The 14,525-nt window shown below is 39.5% G+C and overlaps 1 protein-coding gene across 6 annotated transcripts in view; it reads left to right on the top strand.

Moving 5' to 3' along the window:
• The window catches only part of Tlk2 (tousled like kinase 2), an 86,194-nt gene that overhangs the window by 31,916 nt on the left and 39,753 nt on the right, over window positions 1-14,525 (top strand). For all 6 annotated transcript variants that reach the window (XM_052195018.1, XM_052195017.1, XM_052195015.1 and 3 more), the window contains one exon: window positions 2,989-3,156. In XM_052195018.1, coding sequence (XP_052050978.1) covers window positions 2,989-3,156 — 168 coding nt within the window. The remainder of the gene's footprint in view (window positions 1-2,988; window positions 3,157-14,525) is intronic.

The following is a 14,525-nucleotide window of genomic DNA, read 5'->3' as shown; positions in this document are numbered from 1 at the left end:
ATCATTAATTTATTCAGAGTCCTATAAATATTTGTCTTATATAAGTAGTGTTGTCATTGTAGTTAATGTCTTCTTTGTATATACTTTGTTGTTTTGTTTTGTTTTGCTTTTTGAGACAGGGTTTCTGTAGCTTTGGTTCTCCTAGAACTCACTCTGTAAACTAGGCTGGCCTAGAACTCATAGAGATCCTCCTTCCTCTCCCTTCTAGGCACTGGAATCAAAGGTGTGAGCCATCACCACCGGGATGGCTCAGCCATAAAAGGTTAGGCTCATAACCAAAAATAACTTCTTTATAATTCCTAAGTCAAAAGGTATATTTACAAAGATCATTCCAAGCTCGGCATTGGTGATGCGCTCCTGTAATCCTAGCACTTGGGAGGCAGAAATGCCTGTAGATCTGAGTTTGAGACCAGTTTGGTCATCAACTTGTCCTTCAAGTTCTGGGATAGCCAGGACTACATAGATTTTGTATTATATAGTTATATATAGGTAATATATAGATATACATTATATAAATACTATATAGTGTTATGTACATTTCTAGAAAATTAACAACAGTTTTATTTTCTTTTGGCATGTCCAACTAGTACTGAATTTTGTCATTACAATCTTTCTACCGAGAAAAATACTTAGATTTAACTTTGAGTTCTTCTCTAGGAATATTAACCATCTTTCCATATGTTAAATGGCCTTTTCAGTTTAGGAGAGCATTTTAAGATTCCAAACTCAGTGTCATGTATGTTGTAATTATGTTTACAAATTTGTGTTCTGTTTATGTTGACTTTTTTCATTCAACTTTATGCATATTTTATATATTTTTATATCACTATGATTCAAAAACACACATGTGCATGTTGCATCTCCAGGTATAAAAATCTTTGACCATTAAGTTATAGCAATATTTGCTTACATTTTCTTTCTTTTCTTTTTTTTCAGGGACAGGGTTTCACTGTGTAGCTCTGACTGTCATTGAACTCATTTTGAAACTAGGTTAGGCTGACCTCAAACTCAGGATCTGCCTGCCTCTGATCTGCCCCAAAGGCTGGGATTAAAAGCGAGCGCCACCACCTCCCAGCTTCTTGTTATAATTTTTATATGCGATAGAACATAGGAAGATGCTTGTCTCTTTTTCCTGTATAACTTCAGAAATAAGTGTGTTGATCTTATTACATTCCCTTTACTGTGAAATATGCTTTAATCACAAATTATGCAGACATTATATGGATTTGTTTCTAAACTCTTTGGGTTTTTTTTTTTTTCCACTAGAACTTAAACTACATAAATGTGTAAATAAGTATTTTGAGACAAGTTTTCACCCGTGTAACTCATAGTTGACTGAATTCAGTGGCCTTCGCCTCATCCTCAATTTTTGGTGTTACAGGAATGTCATTTAGAAAGTAGTTTTGTAGCATGTTTTGATATCTAGAAGGTTTTCCTAATACTTTTTTTAGCGGGAAGAGGGGTTCAAGTCAGGATTTCTCTGTGTAGCCTTGGCTGTCCTGGAACTCCTTTTGTAGACCAGGCTGGCTTTGAACTCATAGAGATCCACCTGCCTCTGCCTATCGAGTGCTAGGATTAAAGGCATGCGCAACCACTGCCTGGCTTCCTAATATTCTTTGTTAAACATTTCTTGATTTTCATGTAATCCCCTAATATAATCTTCTAAAAGAATTTATCCTTCCCCTCCAAGGCCTAGAAAAAAATAAGTAAAAACTCTACTGGTTTTAGAGAAATTTGGAATTTGTGTATTTTGAATTCAGGAAAAGGATATTACCATTTATGTTGTCTTTCTGCTTGCCTGCTTGCTTGCCTGCTTTGTGACAGGATCTCTCCACATCTGGCTGTTCTGAAGTAGCTTTGTAGACCAGGCTGGTCCTGACCTCACAGAGATCGGCCTGCCCTCCCTGTCTGCTGTAGATTGTTGTTATGTTTATCTGTGAACTGTTTTCTTTACATGTATTTTCATAGTCAGTATTTCATATGGCTTTTGAGGTTTTGTTATTTTCAGTGTGATTTTCTTTTATTAATTTGCTGATGGTAACTGTTGGTGTATAGTTACTATACTTACCTTGTTCTTGTGTATCTACTGAGGGTTTTTTTGTTTTTTTGTTTTTTTGTTTTTTTGTTTTTTTTTGCCAATTTGCTTTGTTTCCTTTGTGAATATTTACATCACCCAAAAGGGACACTTAAATATTTTCCAGTATTTATATCACATTATCTAAATTTTCTTTATTCCGTAAGTTACCTTTGCCTGTTCAACAATAATGAAGGGTCTCTACTATAGTACTCTAAGTAATATTATTAATGACTTTGAGAAAATACTCACTTACCTGTTCAACAATAATGAAGGGTCTCTACTATAGTACTCTAAGTAATATTATTAGTGACTTTGAGAAAATACTCACTTAAGTATTAAAATGGAATACTTACAGTTTTTTTAAAGTTGCCCAACAATATACAAGTTGACTGATTTTATGATCCAAAGAAAAGAATCATAATTTTTTTCTACCATTAGTGTAATGAATTATTTTAGGAGATTTGCTAATGTTTAACCATCCTTCCATTTCTAGAATAAACTAGACATGCTTGTCACGTTTCCCTTTACTGTCCAATGCTTGCTCTGCTTGCATTTGCATTTGCATGTGAGGTATAATGAGAGTAGAATTCGGAGTGCAGTGAACTCTGTAAATCCGCGCAGCAGGTATTTTAAGATTTTGTTTACTTATAGGATTGAAATAACATTTCCTGTGTAAGATTGAGAGGTTTATGGAAGTGTCTTACTGAACAGTACAAAGTAGTCTGCACATTAAGGGTTTTGTGAAGTTGAGTCTTAAGGTATTTACTCAGGTCTGAAGATAGTGACCATGTTGTTGCGCTCTGTTTTCAGAGGCGTTTTGTGCACCATGCCTGTTCTAACCGCTGCGTGTTTGTCAGTATTCGGATTATCTTTTCTCACATCAGTTGTGTGTTTTCTTTAATGTTTTCCAGCGTCGAGTAGAACAGCCTCTCTATGGTTTAGATGGCAGTGCTGCAAAGGAGGCCGCAGAGGAGCAGTCTGCCCTGCCAACCCTCATGTCAGTGATGTTAGCAAAGCCCCGACTGGACACAGAGCAGTTAGCACCACGGGGAGCTGGCCTCTGCTTCACCTTTGTCTCTGTAAGTACGGAGCCACGCGCTTCAAGATGTTTACTCTTCTGGATTTCTTATTTAATAGAGAGGATGTTTTCTGTTCTTTCATTATTTAAAAATGTTTTCAATTTAAAAAGTTTTAAATTTACTTTGAAAATTACATGTATATGGATGTGCCTTTGTGGGTATGCACACATGATTGAGCAAGTGCCCAGATTCCAAAAGGACGTTGTTAGATCTCCTGGAGCTTGAGTTTCAGGTGGTTGTGAGCCATCCAGCATGTGTGCTGAGAACTAAACCTGAGTCTTCTGTCAGAGCAGCATGGCTCTTACTGACTGAGCCATCTTCCCAGCTCTTCCTCAGTGCTTCTTAAAGGCATGGTGCTTCACTCAGGAAGCCCCATGGGGTTGAGTCTCTCAGGAGAGGTTGTTCTGCCAAAGTCTTGAGTATACATGGGAAGGAAAATGTGATCTTAGGTTGACAAAAAGTAAAGAAAATGCAGATTCCATTTCAGACAAAATATCATCTAACTGAAAAATCAACTAAATTCTACCCAACATTTATGCAAACTAATACTTGATAGTGTGGTTTTATTCTTTCTGTGGGCAGGCATTATGAAGAGGGTATTCCCTGTGTATGAGGATTGTCCACTTCTGCCTTCTTACTCCTGAGTATTGTATGTCGCTTTTTAAAAGGAATGTTCTGTTTGTTCATTTCAACTTCTCTTCTTTAATTAAGGATTTTTAAAAAATATTTATTTGGGCTGGAGAGATGGCTCAGCGGTTAAGAGCACTGACTGCTCTTCCAGAGGTCCTGAGTTCAATTCCCAGCAACCACATGGTGGCTCACAACCATCTGTAATGGGATCTGATGCCCTCTTCTGGTGTGTCTGAAGAGAGCAATGGTGTACTCACATACATAAAATAAATAAATCTTTAAAAAAAAAACAACTGAGTGTCTTAGTTAGGGTTTAAAAAAAATATTTATTTTATGTATATGAGTACACTGTCACTCTCTTTAGGCACACCAGAAGAGGGCATCAGATCTCATTACAGATGGTTATGAACCACCATGTGGTTGCTGGGAATTGAACTCAGGACCTCTGGAAGAGCAGTCACTGCTTTTAACCACTGAGGCACCTCTCCAGTCCAATTAAGGATTTTTTTTTAATTTATGCATGTTTGTATCTGCCTGTGTATATATGTACTAGTGTGCTGGTACCCCTGGGAACTAAAAGGGGATGTCAGATTCCATGGAGCTGGAGTTAGGTGATGTGAGCCTCCCTAGAGTGTGTGCTGGGGAATTGAGAACTCAAGTACTCTGAAGAACATCAAGTGCACTTCACTGCTTGGCCATCTCTCCAGCCCTTCTTCCTTCTTTCTCTCTCTCTCTAAGGAGTGTGTATTCAGATTGAGGATTCAGCTTAATAGATGCTTGCCCAGCATCCATGATGCCCAGGTTCAGTTCCCAGTGCCACATAGAACTGGGCACATGGGGACGTACATGTTTGCAGTCACGGTGCCAGAGAGGTGGATGTAAGACAGTCATAAATTGAAGGTTATCATTGAGTATAGTAAGTTTGACACCAGCTTGGGCTACATGAGAATTCTGTGTCTAGGCCAGAGAGAGAGCAACAACACCTGTCTATCAAAAAAGAAGTTGCCACCAATCCCATGTTCACCTCTTGGTCATTTTCTTTTTCGTTCTTTGTTTCTTTGTTTGTTTGTTTGTCTGTCTGTCTTTCTTTCTTTCTTCCTTTCTTTTCTTTTCTTTTCTTTTCTTTTCTTTTCTTTTCTTTTCTTTTCTTTTCTTTCTTTCTTTTCTTTCTTTCATTTTTGGATTTGGTTTTTTCAAGACAGGGTTTCTCTGGGTAGCCCTAGCTGTCCTGGAACTCACTCTGTAGACCAGGCTGGCCTTGAAATCAGAAATCCACCTGCCTCTGCCTCCCAAGTGCTGGGATTACAGGCATGTGCCACCACGCCTGGCTAAATATATGTGTGTTTTGTCTGCATGTTTTGTGTATGCTGTGTGTGCTTGGTGCTCACAGTGCCCGAGTTTTACAGATGTTGTGAGTTACTGTGTCGGCTGTGGATGCGGGGTCCAGCCTGAGTCCCTAAAGAGCCGCGGGTGAATACTCTTTAACTGCCGAACCGTCTCTGTTGGACGTCTTGCGGAAGAAAATAAAAGTAATGAAAGCATTAGCTGAGTTAGGGAATCATGAACTCGTTGAAATACTTGTAGAAAGCTTGGTTGGAAGTTCAAGGAGGGGAGCAGCCATGCTTAAGAATGAGCCTCTTACATGAGGAAGGCGGTCCTGTTAACTGAGTGTTGTGTGCTGCATACTGCATGGCAGAAGGGACACTTACCTAGCCGGCCAGAGCAGCCACATTGCCGTGGTGTCAAAGAATACTTTGTAGCTTTGCCTCAAGAATAGAAAAATATTTAAACAGGTTTTTTTCAAGGTTGTTAAATTATCCAAGGAGTGAAGACCCAAGAGAATGCAGACATGCCATCATATTGCTTCTTATCCTATTCTCTAGTTTTTACAGAGCTGGTATTTGTTTTGCTTGTTTGTTTTGTTTTGCTTTTTTCCTTTGAGACAAGGTTTCTCTGTGTAGTCCTGGCTGTCCTGGAACTCATAATGTAGACTAGGCTGGCCTCGAACTCACTGCCTGCCTCTTCCTTCCAGGGCTGGGACTAAAGGAGTGTGTTACCACTCACTTCCTGGCTCCTCATTAGATCTTCATTATAGAGCTGACTTTCATAGGCAAAACCATTTGTTCTTTTTCTCTTGCATGGGTTGTTTGCTGTGTACAGATGCACACGTGGAGGCAATAGGTCAGTCTGAGGGTGGCTCTACAGGGTTGACTGTCATGGAATGTATCAGTTGGGTAGACTGACTGGTTGGCCAGTGAGTTCTAGGGATTTGCCTGTCTTTCTTTACCCATCTTTCACTTTTTGGATTATAAGTGTGAATGTGTAGGCTGGGCAGTGGTGGTGCACGCTTTTAATCCTAGCAGTTGGGAGGCAGAGGCAGGCGGATCTCTGAGTTCGAGGCCAGCCTGGTCTACAGACTGAGTTCCAGGACAGTCAGGGCTGCACAGAGAAAGTCATGCCTGACCTTTTATGTGAGTGCTGGGGATCCAAACTTGAAACTCAAATTCTGAGGTTCTGTGGCAAACACTTTACCTGCTCAGTCATCTCCCCAGCCTTTTCATCTTTGTCATATGAATTGCTGCAGATTCCAGAGGATGCTTCATATATTCTATACATGTTTTACTGTGTGTCCACTGTATGATGGTCATATAGTAAATGCACAGAATTTTGATCAGCATTCCCACTGTTCCCTCATGTGAGTCAAAGGTTCTCTGGATATGGGATGAATATATTAAAAGGGCTACCTACTCAGTCCTGTCAGTACTTTTAGGCCGTCAGGCCTAGCTAGATTATCCTCATGCTACAGAGAGTAACCAAGAGATCATGTTGGAAGAAATATTTCAAACATACAAAACCCCAAAGACAGGTGTTTTGATATTTTTTTTTTGTCTTTGTTTCTTAGTAATATAAAAAACAAATGTGAAAGAGTTAACTTTAATATATATACACAGCAACTATTGTAAATCAGTAAAGATAGGCAGGGAACAGAAGAAGCCAAATGCCTAATAACTCAAAATTCAGGCCATAAAGAACTATAATAATTAGAAGATAACTTTTTTGTTGTTTTTGCTTTTGTATTTTGAGACATTGTCTCTCTCTATGTATTCCTGGCTGTCCTGGAACTTGCTCTGTAGACCAGGATGGCCTTGAACTCAGAGATCCACCTGCTCTGCTTCCTGAGTGCTGGAATTAGAGACATGCACAACCATATTTGGCTAAGAAGATGACTTTTAACAAAGATAAGAAATTTTACTTTGGGTTTAGTGGGTTAAGAATACATACTACTTTTACAGAGAGTCTGGGTTTGATTCCCAGCACCCTCCTGGCAGCTCATCGTCCTCTGTAAGTCTAGTTCCAAGAGATCCACTGCCCTCTTGCCGGCCACAGAGGGCACCAGGCACATGGGTGGTACACAGATATACATACATATAATACATACTCATACAATAAAAATTCATAAATCTTAAAAATTAGAAATTTGATATTTGTCTACTTAGGTTTTAGTTTAAGGACATTCACAGCTTTGTATTAATTGGTGCAGCTATTTGGAGAAATTGGTAATGTACTTGTGTTGAGTATATATTTGGGTTACAAATTCTATTCCTACAATACTACAGAGATAATTGTTGTGGGGTTTTTTGTTTGTAGATTTATTTAGTTTATGTGTATGAGTGTTATACCCGCATGCATGTATTTGCACCACATGTGTCTGCTACCCTCAGAGGTCAGGAGTAGATGTCAGTTTTCCTACTGAAGTTACAGACTGGCTGTGAGCCACCTTGTCTGTACTGGGAACCAAATCCAGGTCTTTTGCAAAAGTACCAAGTGCTCTTAACTGCTGAGCCAGCTCTTGTTTGTAATTACAAAAGTCTGAAACAGTTTTCCTTTACTGTGTTCCTACGTGTGTGGCTTCCACATTGCTAAATCTAGAGATGAGCAGTCAGAGCTATACAGCAGTTTGTTAGCCAGCACACACTCAACTTGGCCTCTTGTCTTCCTCACTTCTGTCTCCACACTGGAATGTTGTAGAACTCAAACTAAAGATTCTTTTATCTACCTCCACTTTCCACTTAATCTCACCTACTTTGTCATTAAAACCTGTCACCTGTGTGCAAAAGGCTTTCAAGAGTCTATCTGTAGTCAGATCTCTGCCCTGAGTTCCAGACCTGCACAGTCAGCCCCGTCTAGTCAGCATCTCCTTCTTGTTCTGTCCAAGAGTCTTGGCATTCTAACTCCCCACTCAGCACTCACTTCTGCAGATTTACATATCTCAGTATTGTCTGCCCTTCCTCTATTTCTGCCTAAAAAACATTATTATCTCTGTATTTTACCCCACATCCAGAGCAGTAAATCTTTGGTTTTGTTTTTTGTTTTTTGTTCTTTGTTTTTTGTTTTTTTTGGATTTGGTTGTTTTTTTTTTTTTTTTTTTTTTTCGAGACAGGGTTTTTCTGTATAGCCCTGGCTGTCCTGGAACTCACGGTACACCAGGCTGGCCTCAAAATCAGAAATCTGCCTGCCTCTGCCTCCCAGAGTGCTGGGATTACAGGCGTGCACCACCACTGCCCAGCCAGAGCAGTAAATCTTAAATGATTTACCTTTAGAATATGCCCTGAATTCCTTCTGTTCACTACTGCCACTGTATCTGAAATCTTTATCCGCCTGTTGAGATTTCAGCCTAACTGGACTCCTTGCCTCTATATTTGTTCTTTCAGTTTTTCTCAATAGCACCCAGTACTACTGAAGCCCAAGTCCATATGTGCCTTCTCTGTTTCAGAAGTCCTTAAGATGCCCCGCCTGGCTTGTTCCTGCCTCCGTCTCTGTTCTGCTTTTCTTACCAAGTCACATTCAGACTGTCTACTTTGTTTTTCAAGTACTACCTGCTTTGTTCTTAGTTGAAGCCTTTGCACTTTTGATGGTAAAGTTTTTAAAACAGTCTTGGGGTATTCCAACTTAGCTTAAACTTTCTATGTAGGCAAGGCTAACCTCCTGTTCCTCCTGCCTTCACCTCCTAAGTGCTAGTGTTAGAGGTCTGTACCTTCATACCTAGTTTACACTTGGCCTTGCCTTAGCATTCTTCCCCACAGATGTCAACACACCTTCTGTTCTCTGTTTCAATGGACTCTACTAGAGAAGCCCAGCTTGAAGACATTATAAAGTAAGTCCTCACTGGCTTCCTCTCCCCTAACTAGCTCTTAGGTCCCGCTGACTCCTATCACTTGCTTAGCTGCAGGATAATGTACTGTGTCTGACTCTTTACTCTCTCTGCAATGTCAGCTGTCAAGTCAAAACTGCTATATTTATATCTCCAGTGTCCTGTGAAATTTACTGTGATAGGAACTCAATGTAATTACATGTTACATAAATTAGTAAGGGCATTCTTCATAAAGGAATTGGTAAAATGAATTATAATGCATTTACAAGTTGGAATGCCATATAATAAAAGGAGGGGTGTGTGTGTGTGTGTGTGTGTGTGTTTGTGCTAACAAGGAAAACTGTCTATTTCCGTAAAAATTACAGATAAGTCTGGCTGTCCTTGAACTCACTATATAGACCAGGCTGATCACAAACAGAAATCCACTAGCTTCTGCCTCCTGGGACCTAAGGTGTGTGCCACCACCCCCAGCTAAGCCTTATCTTGTTAGGCAAGCACTCTTCAAAGATGGATATTAAGTTATTATGTAATCTCATGTTTAAAATAGGAAATGTTAGGTCATAGTATATAATCTTCTAAATGGTAAAAATACTCCATTTGTACAATTCACAAAACCTTAAAATAATGGGGAAAATGCAAGTCTTTTTTGAGGCTCTCTGAGAAGATTGCCACTGCTGACAGATGGTATTTGAGATTTTCACTTTTGCTTCAGATAATGTCTCTTATGTAATCGGTCAATCAGTATTTATTTATCCATCTATCTACCTACATACCTACCTACCAACCTATATACCTACCTATTTCTGAGACTGGGTTTTTCTGTGTACTTCTGGCTGAACTGCAGCTCACTCCATGTACTTGAATTCAAAGATCTGCCTTCCAAGTGCTAGGATTAAAGGCATTAACTACCACACCGAGTTGAAGATGTATTTATAGTCCATGTTTTTGAGTGTTTTATCTGCATGTATGTCTGCACCACAGGCAGGTACTGTCTGCAGAAGAGACAAAGGAGGATATTCCCCTGGAACTAGATTTAAAAACGGTTGTGAGCTGCCATGTGATGCTAGGAATTGAACCCAGGTCTCTGGGAGAACAGCCAGTGCTCTTCACCACAGAGCCGGCTCTCCAGCCATTACAGTCTTTAAAAAGTTCCATTTTTCAGGGCTGAATAGAAGGCTCAGCAGTCAAGAGTACAGACTGCTCTTCAGAGGACCCGAGTTAGCAACCGTGTGGTGGCTCACAACCATCTGTAATGGGATCTGATGTCCTCTTCTGGTGTGTCTGGAAACAGCTACTGTGTGTGTGTGTTGTGTGTGTTGTGTGTGTATGTGTGTGAAGTAAATCTTTCTTTTAGTTCCATTTTCCCCACTTTAAAAGGATACATTTAACATAATCTTGTTCACCCAATCTTTTCAGATGCTCATATATATGTGTATAAATTTGTCATGTAAATTTGTTATGTGATTTATTCTAAGACATGAAAACAATTAAGGAACATAAAATATTACAATTGTTTCTTTGTTGGGCATTGCAAAAGCCAGATGATTTTTATTGGATTCACTGAGAGAAACAGTTGTAGTTACTGAATTAGTTTTCATTGAATTAAATAATTCTTGTTGTCAAGGTCTAGTGGATCTTGTTTTAACTCTTTGTCTGCATATATGGACATGTATGTCCATATGAGTACATGAAAAGGCTAGGATTGATATTGGGACGTCTTCTTTGACTCGGTGTGTCTTTGTCTGTGTCTGTCTCTTTTGAGACAAGGTCTCACAAGACTCACTGGTGAACCTCCAGAACCCTTCTGTGTCTGTCCCTAACAAAGGGCTACAGGCATGTTCCACTTAGCTTCTTCACGCTTGCCTGGCAAGCACCCCACTCACAGAACCATCTCTCCAGCCTCTCAATGCCAAGCTATTGTTTCTTTGAAAGCTCCTTTAAAACTGTGTAGGTATTTTCTCTTGGTTTAAAAAAAATGTGTGTGTGTGTGTGTGTGTGTGTGTGTGTGTGTGTGTGTGTGTGAGAGAGAGAGAGAGAGAGAGAGAGAGAGAGAGAGATGTATACAGATGGGTGCACTGTTATACCCAACTTTTTGTGTGAGTACTTGGCATGAATTCAGGTTTTTATTTGACTAAGAATCCATTACCCCACTGTTCTCCTTTCTGTCTTTTGTCATTTTAAATTTTAATAAGATAGATAATATAGAGTACAAACTCTATCACTCATTGTTGGGTTTTGTTTTGTTTTGTTTTTTGTTTGTTTGTTTTCTCAAGACAGAGTTTCTCTATGTAGCCCTGGCTGTCCTGGAACTCACTCTTGTAGACCAGGCTGGCCTCGAACTCCACCTGCCTTTGCTTCCCACATGCTGGGATTAAAGATGTGTGCCACCACTGCCCAGCATGGGTTGTTTTGTTTAAGAGATGGTCTCATGTAGTCCCTAGTAACATTGAAAGAAATGAACTTGAACTTATGACCCTAACCTCTCTCATAAACTGGGTTTACACACATGAGCTATTATGCCCAGTCAATAGTTTATTCCACCAAATATTTATTGAGTGCCTACTTTTTCTCTCAGTATTGGGTAGTGAGCCTTGGGCCTTGTACTTCCTAGGTAAGTGCTCAATAACTGAACATATTCACACTTTTCATTTTTTTTCCTTTTATTCTGATATAGGGGTATTAAAATGCCTACATTGCCTTGAACTTGTAATTCTCTTGCCTTGGCTTTAAATAGCTAAAATTATAGGCCTGCACCACCAGATAAAATTTTCTTTTAATTATAAGCTCCTTTAGGTATTCTAGGGTGTAGATTCTGTTTATTTCCCTTGCCCATATGCTAATAGTTCTTCACCCTGTGCTGAGACATTGCAGGTACTCAATAAATTGTTATGACATGAATACATAAAAGGGACTATTTGTAGACCAGGTAGAGTGATAGACAACTGTAATCTAGGCACTCAGAAATTAGAGGCTAGAAGGTTTGAAGTTTGAGTCTAGCCAGGGATACATAGAGAAACCCTGTCTTTCTATATATTCTAATACATTTTTTATTATATGTCTATATGCTAGATAAAATCTGTATATATATATAAAAAGATTGTGACTGGGCAATGTGAGGAGAAATGGCTCAGTGCTTAAGAGCATTGTTCTTTCAGAGGACCAGAGTTTAGTTTCAGGTATCTACATTGGACAGGTCACAAACACTCGTAACTCCAGGATCCCAGAATCTAAGACACATCGTCACCATCATCATCATAGAAAATGAAGCCTAATTTGTATGAATTTTTTAGCTTCTTAATACTCTACTCTTTGTCATTGAGAGCAATTATTATGAATGCACAGAGCCCCCCAGTTCTATATACTTCATTTAACTAGCTTGATAACTTTTCATAAGTGCTAGGTTTGACTTAAATTTTCTTTATCTGTAAAATAAAGGTAATAATCACCACTTTAATAGGAATTTTTGTATGCATGTATGCATGTTTGTATGTGTACACAGGTACATGTGTTGGTGCATGTGTGGGCCAGATATTGATATTGGATGTTGTTTCTTATTTCTCCACCTCTTTTTTTTTTTTTTTTTTTTTTTTTAAGATAGAAGGAATAGAAGTTAGGGAAGTAGAGGGAGAGGAAAATGTCAATTTCAGCCTAAAACTTGTATATATTCTTTTATTATTGCTCATACTATTGTGTTAAATATAACTTTGGGTTTTTTTTTGGGTTTTTTTTTTTTTTTTTTTTTTTTGGTTTTTGGATTTGGTTTTTTTGAGACAGGGTTTCTCTGTGTAGCCCTGGCTGTCCTAGAACTCACTCTGTAGACCAGGCTGGCCTCCAACTTAGAAATCCGCCTGCCTCTGCCTCCCAAATGCTGGGATTAAAGGCGTGCGCCACCACTGCCCGGCTACATATAACTATTACCTACTGAGCAATCACTTTAAGCTGAATGCTTTACTGAACCTGGAGATCACCAATTGGCTAGACTGATTGACAAGCTCAGATTTTAGGTGTCTTTTTGCCCCCCTGGGAGCTAGGATTACAGGCAGGCTCTAGCACTAGCGTGCTCTGCTTCTCCGTAGTGTAGTGATGATCCGAATGGAGTCATTATGGATGCATGGCAGGCGCCTCACCAACCGAGTCCTCTCCTCAGCCACCCTGATGTGGTTGTGAGACAAGTTCTTTTTATATATCTATATCTACCTAGCTCTGAACAGTCTGGAAGTCACTGCGTGCATCAGGCTCGCCTTGAACTCAGCACTGCCTCCCAAGTGCTGGGAACAAAGGTCTCCATCACCATACCCAGCCTCAGCCTGTGTTTTAAATAAGGATTGTGCATCACAGTGGCATTAAAGCTCATAGTGATTGTTCAGTAGAGGGCAGTTGCAGTCTGTCTAACACAGAAGTAGGAACAGCAATAAAAGAATATACAGAAGTTATGGGAAGAAACTGACATCTTCCTCCTCCTTGTCCCCAACCTCTTTGTCTTCTCTGTCTTCTTCTGTGGGGCTTGCCATTGAACCCAAGGCCTGCATATGCTAATCAAACTCTACCACTAAGAAAAGCTTCGGGACCCTTACCTTTACATACTTAGAAGCATTGCAGTCTCTGAGCTCGTAGAATTGTATTTTCATCATCTAATATTAGGTGAACCTTGATTTAAAGAACCACCCTAAATGAATTACAGAATTGTTGAATTATATTACACCTAAATTGTATTTTTGTTTTATTTTTTTATTTTTATTTTTTTCCAAGACAGGGTTTCTCTGTATAGCTCTGGCTGTCCTGGAATTCACTCTGCAAACCAGGCTGGCCTTGAATTCAGAGTTCCACCTGTCTTTGCCTCCCAAGTGCTGGGATTAAAGGTGTGTGCTACCACTGCCTGGCTAAATCATATAGATTTAAAAAATACTTTGGGCTGAAGTTGTCAGTACTAAAGTACTTACCTAGCATATGCGAGGTGGGTTTTTGTTCCTAGCACCACCAAAGCAACAACAAATGACCCACACACCACCACACAGTGTCATTTAAAACATGATCTGGGGAAATGACTCTGTTAGAAAGCCATGTTCAAGCACCAGGACCTAAGTTTAAATCCTCAATATCCATGTAAAAAGCTAGGTATGGTACCCCTATAATCACAGAACTGGACAGGCAGAGACAAGAGGATCCCTGAAGCATGCAAGGTGGATACCTTATTTTTTGATAGAGGAAGACACTCAACTTTGACCTGGCATACACATACACACACACACACACACACACGCACACACACACACACACACACACACACACGTTATATACATATATAGTACACATAAACAAAATATGTTTGTCAAGTCAGCAAGTAGAAGTATTACAGAGCAACCCAGAATTTTAAATATTTCTCTGCTCATGGGCATTTTTGAACTTATGAGACTTTTATGAGTATTTCCAATTCCTTTTTAAAGCTTCATTTATTTATTTTTGTTCTCCTTAAATCTTGCTTGCTCATTCACTCGCTCTGAGTCAGTATGTATGTACACACTGCACACTTGTGTGAGTTTATGTGCACCATGTGCATGCAGGTACCTGAGAAGAGGAGGATGTCAGC

This window comes from Apodemus sylvaticus, chromosome 10 (genome assembly GCF_947179515.1).
Source record: "Apodemus sylvaticus chromosome 10, mApoSyl1.1, whole genome shotgun sequence".
NCBI classification, from domain to species: Eukaryota; Metazoa; Chordata; class Mammalia; order Rodentia; family Muridae; genus Apodemus; species Apodemus sylvaticus.
Note: the sequence above shows the minus strand (reverse complement) of the source record. Positions and strands in the feature narration are given on the sequence as shown.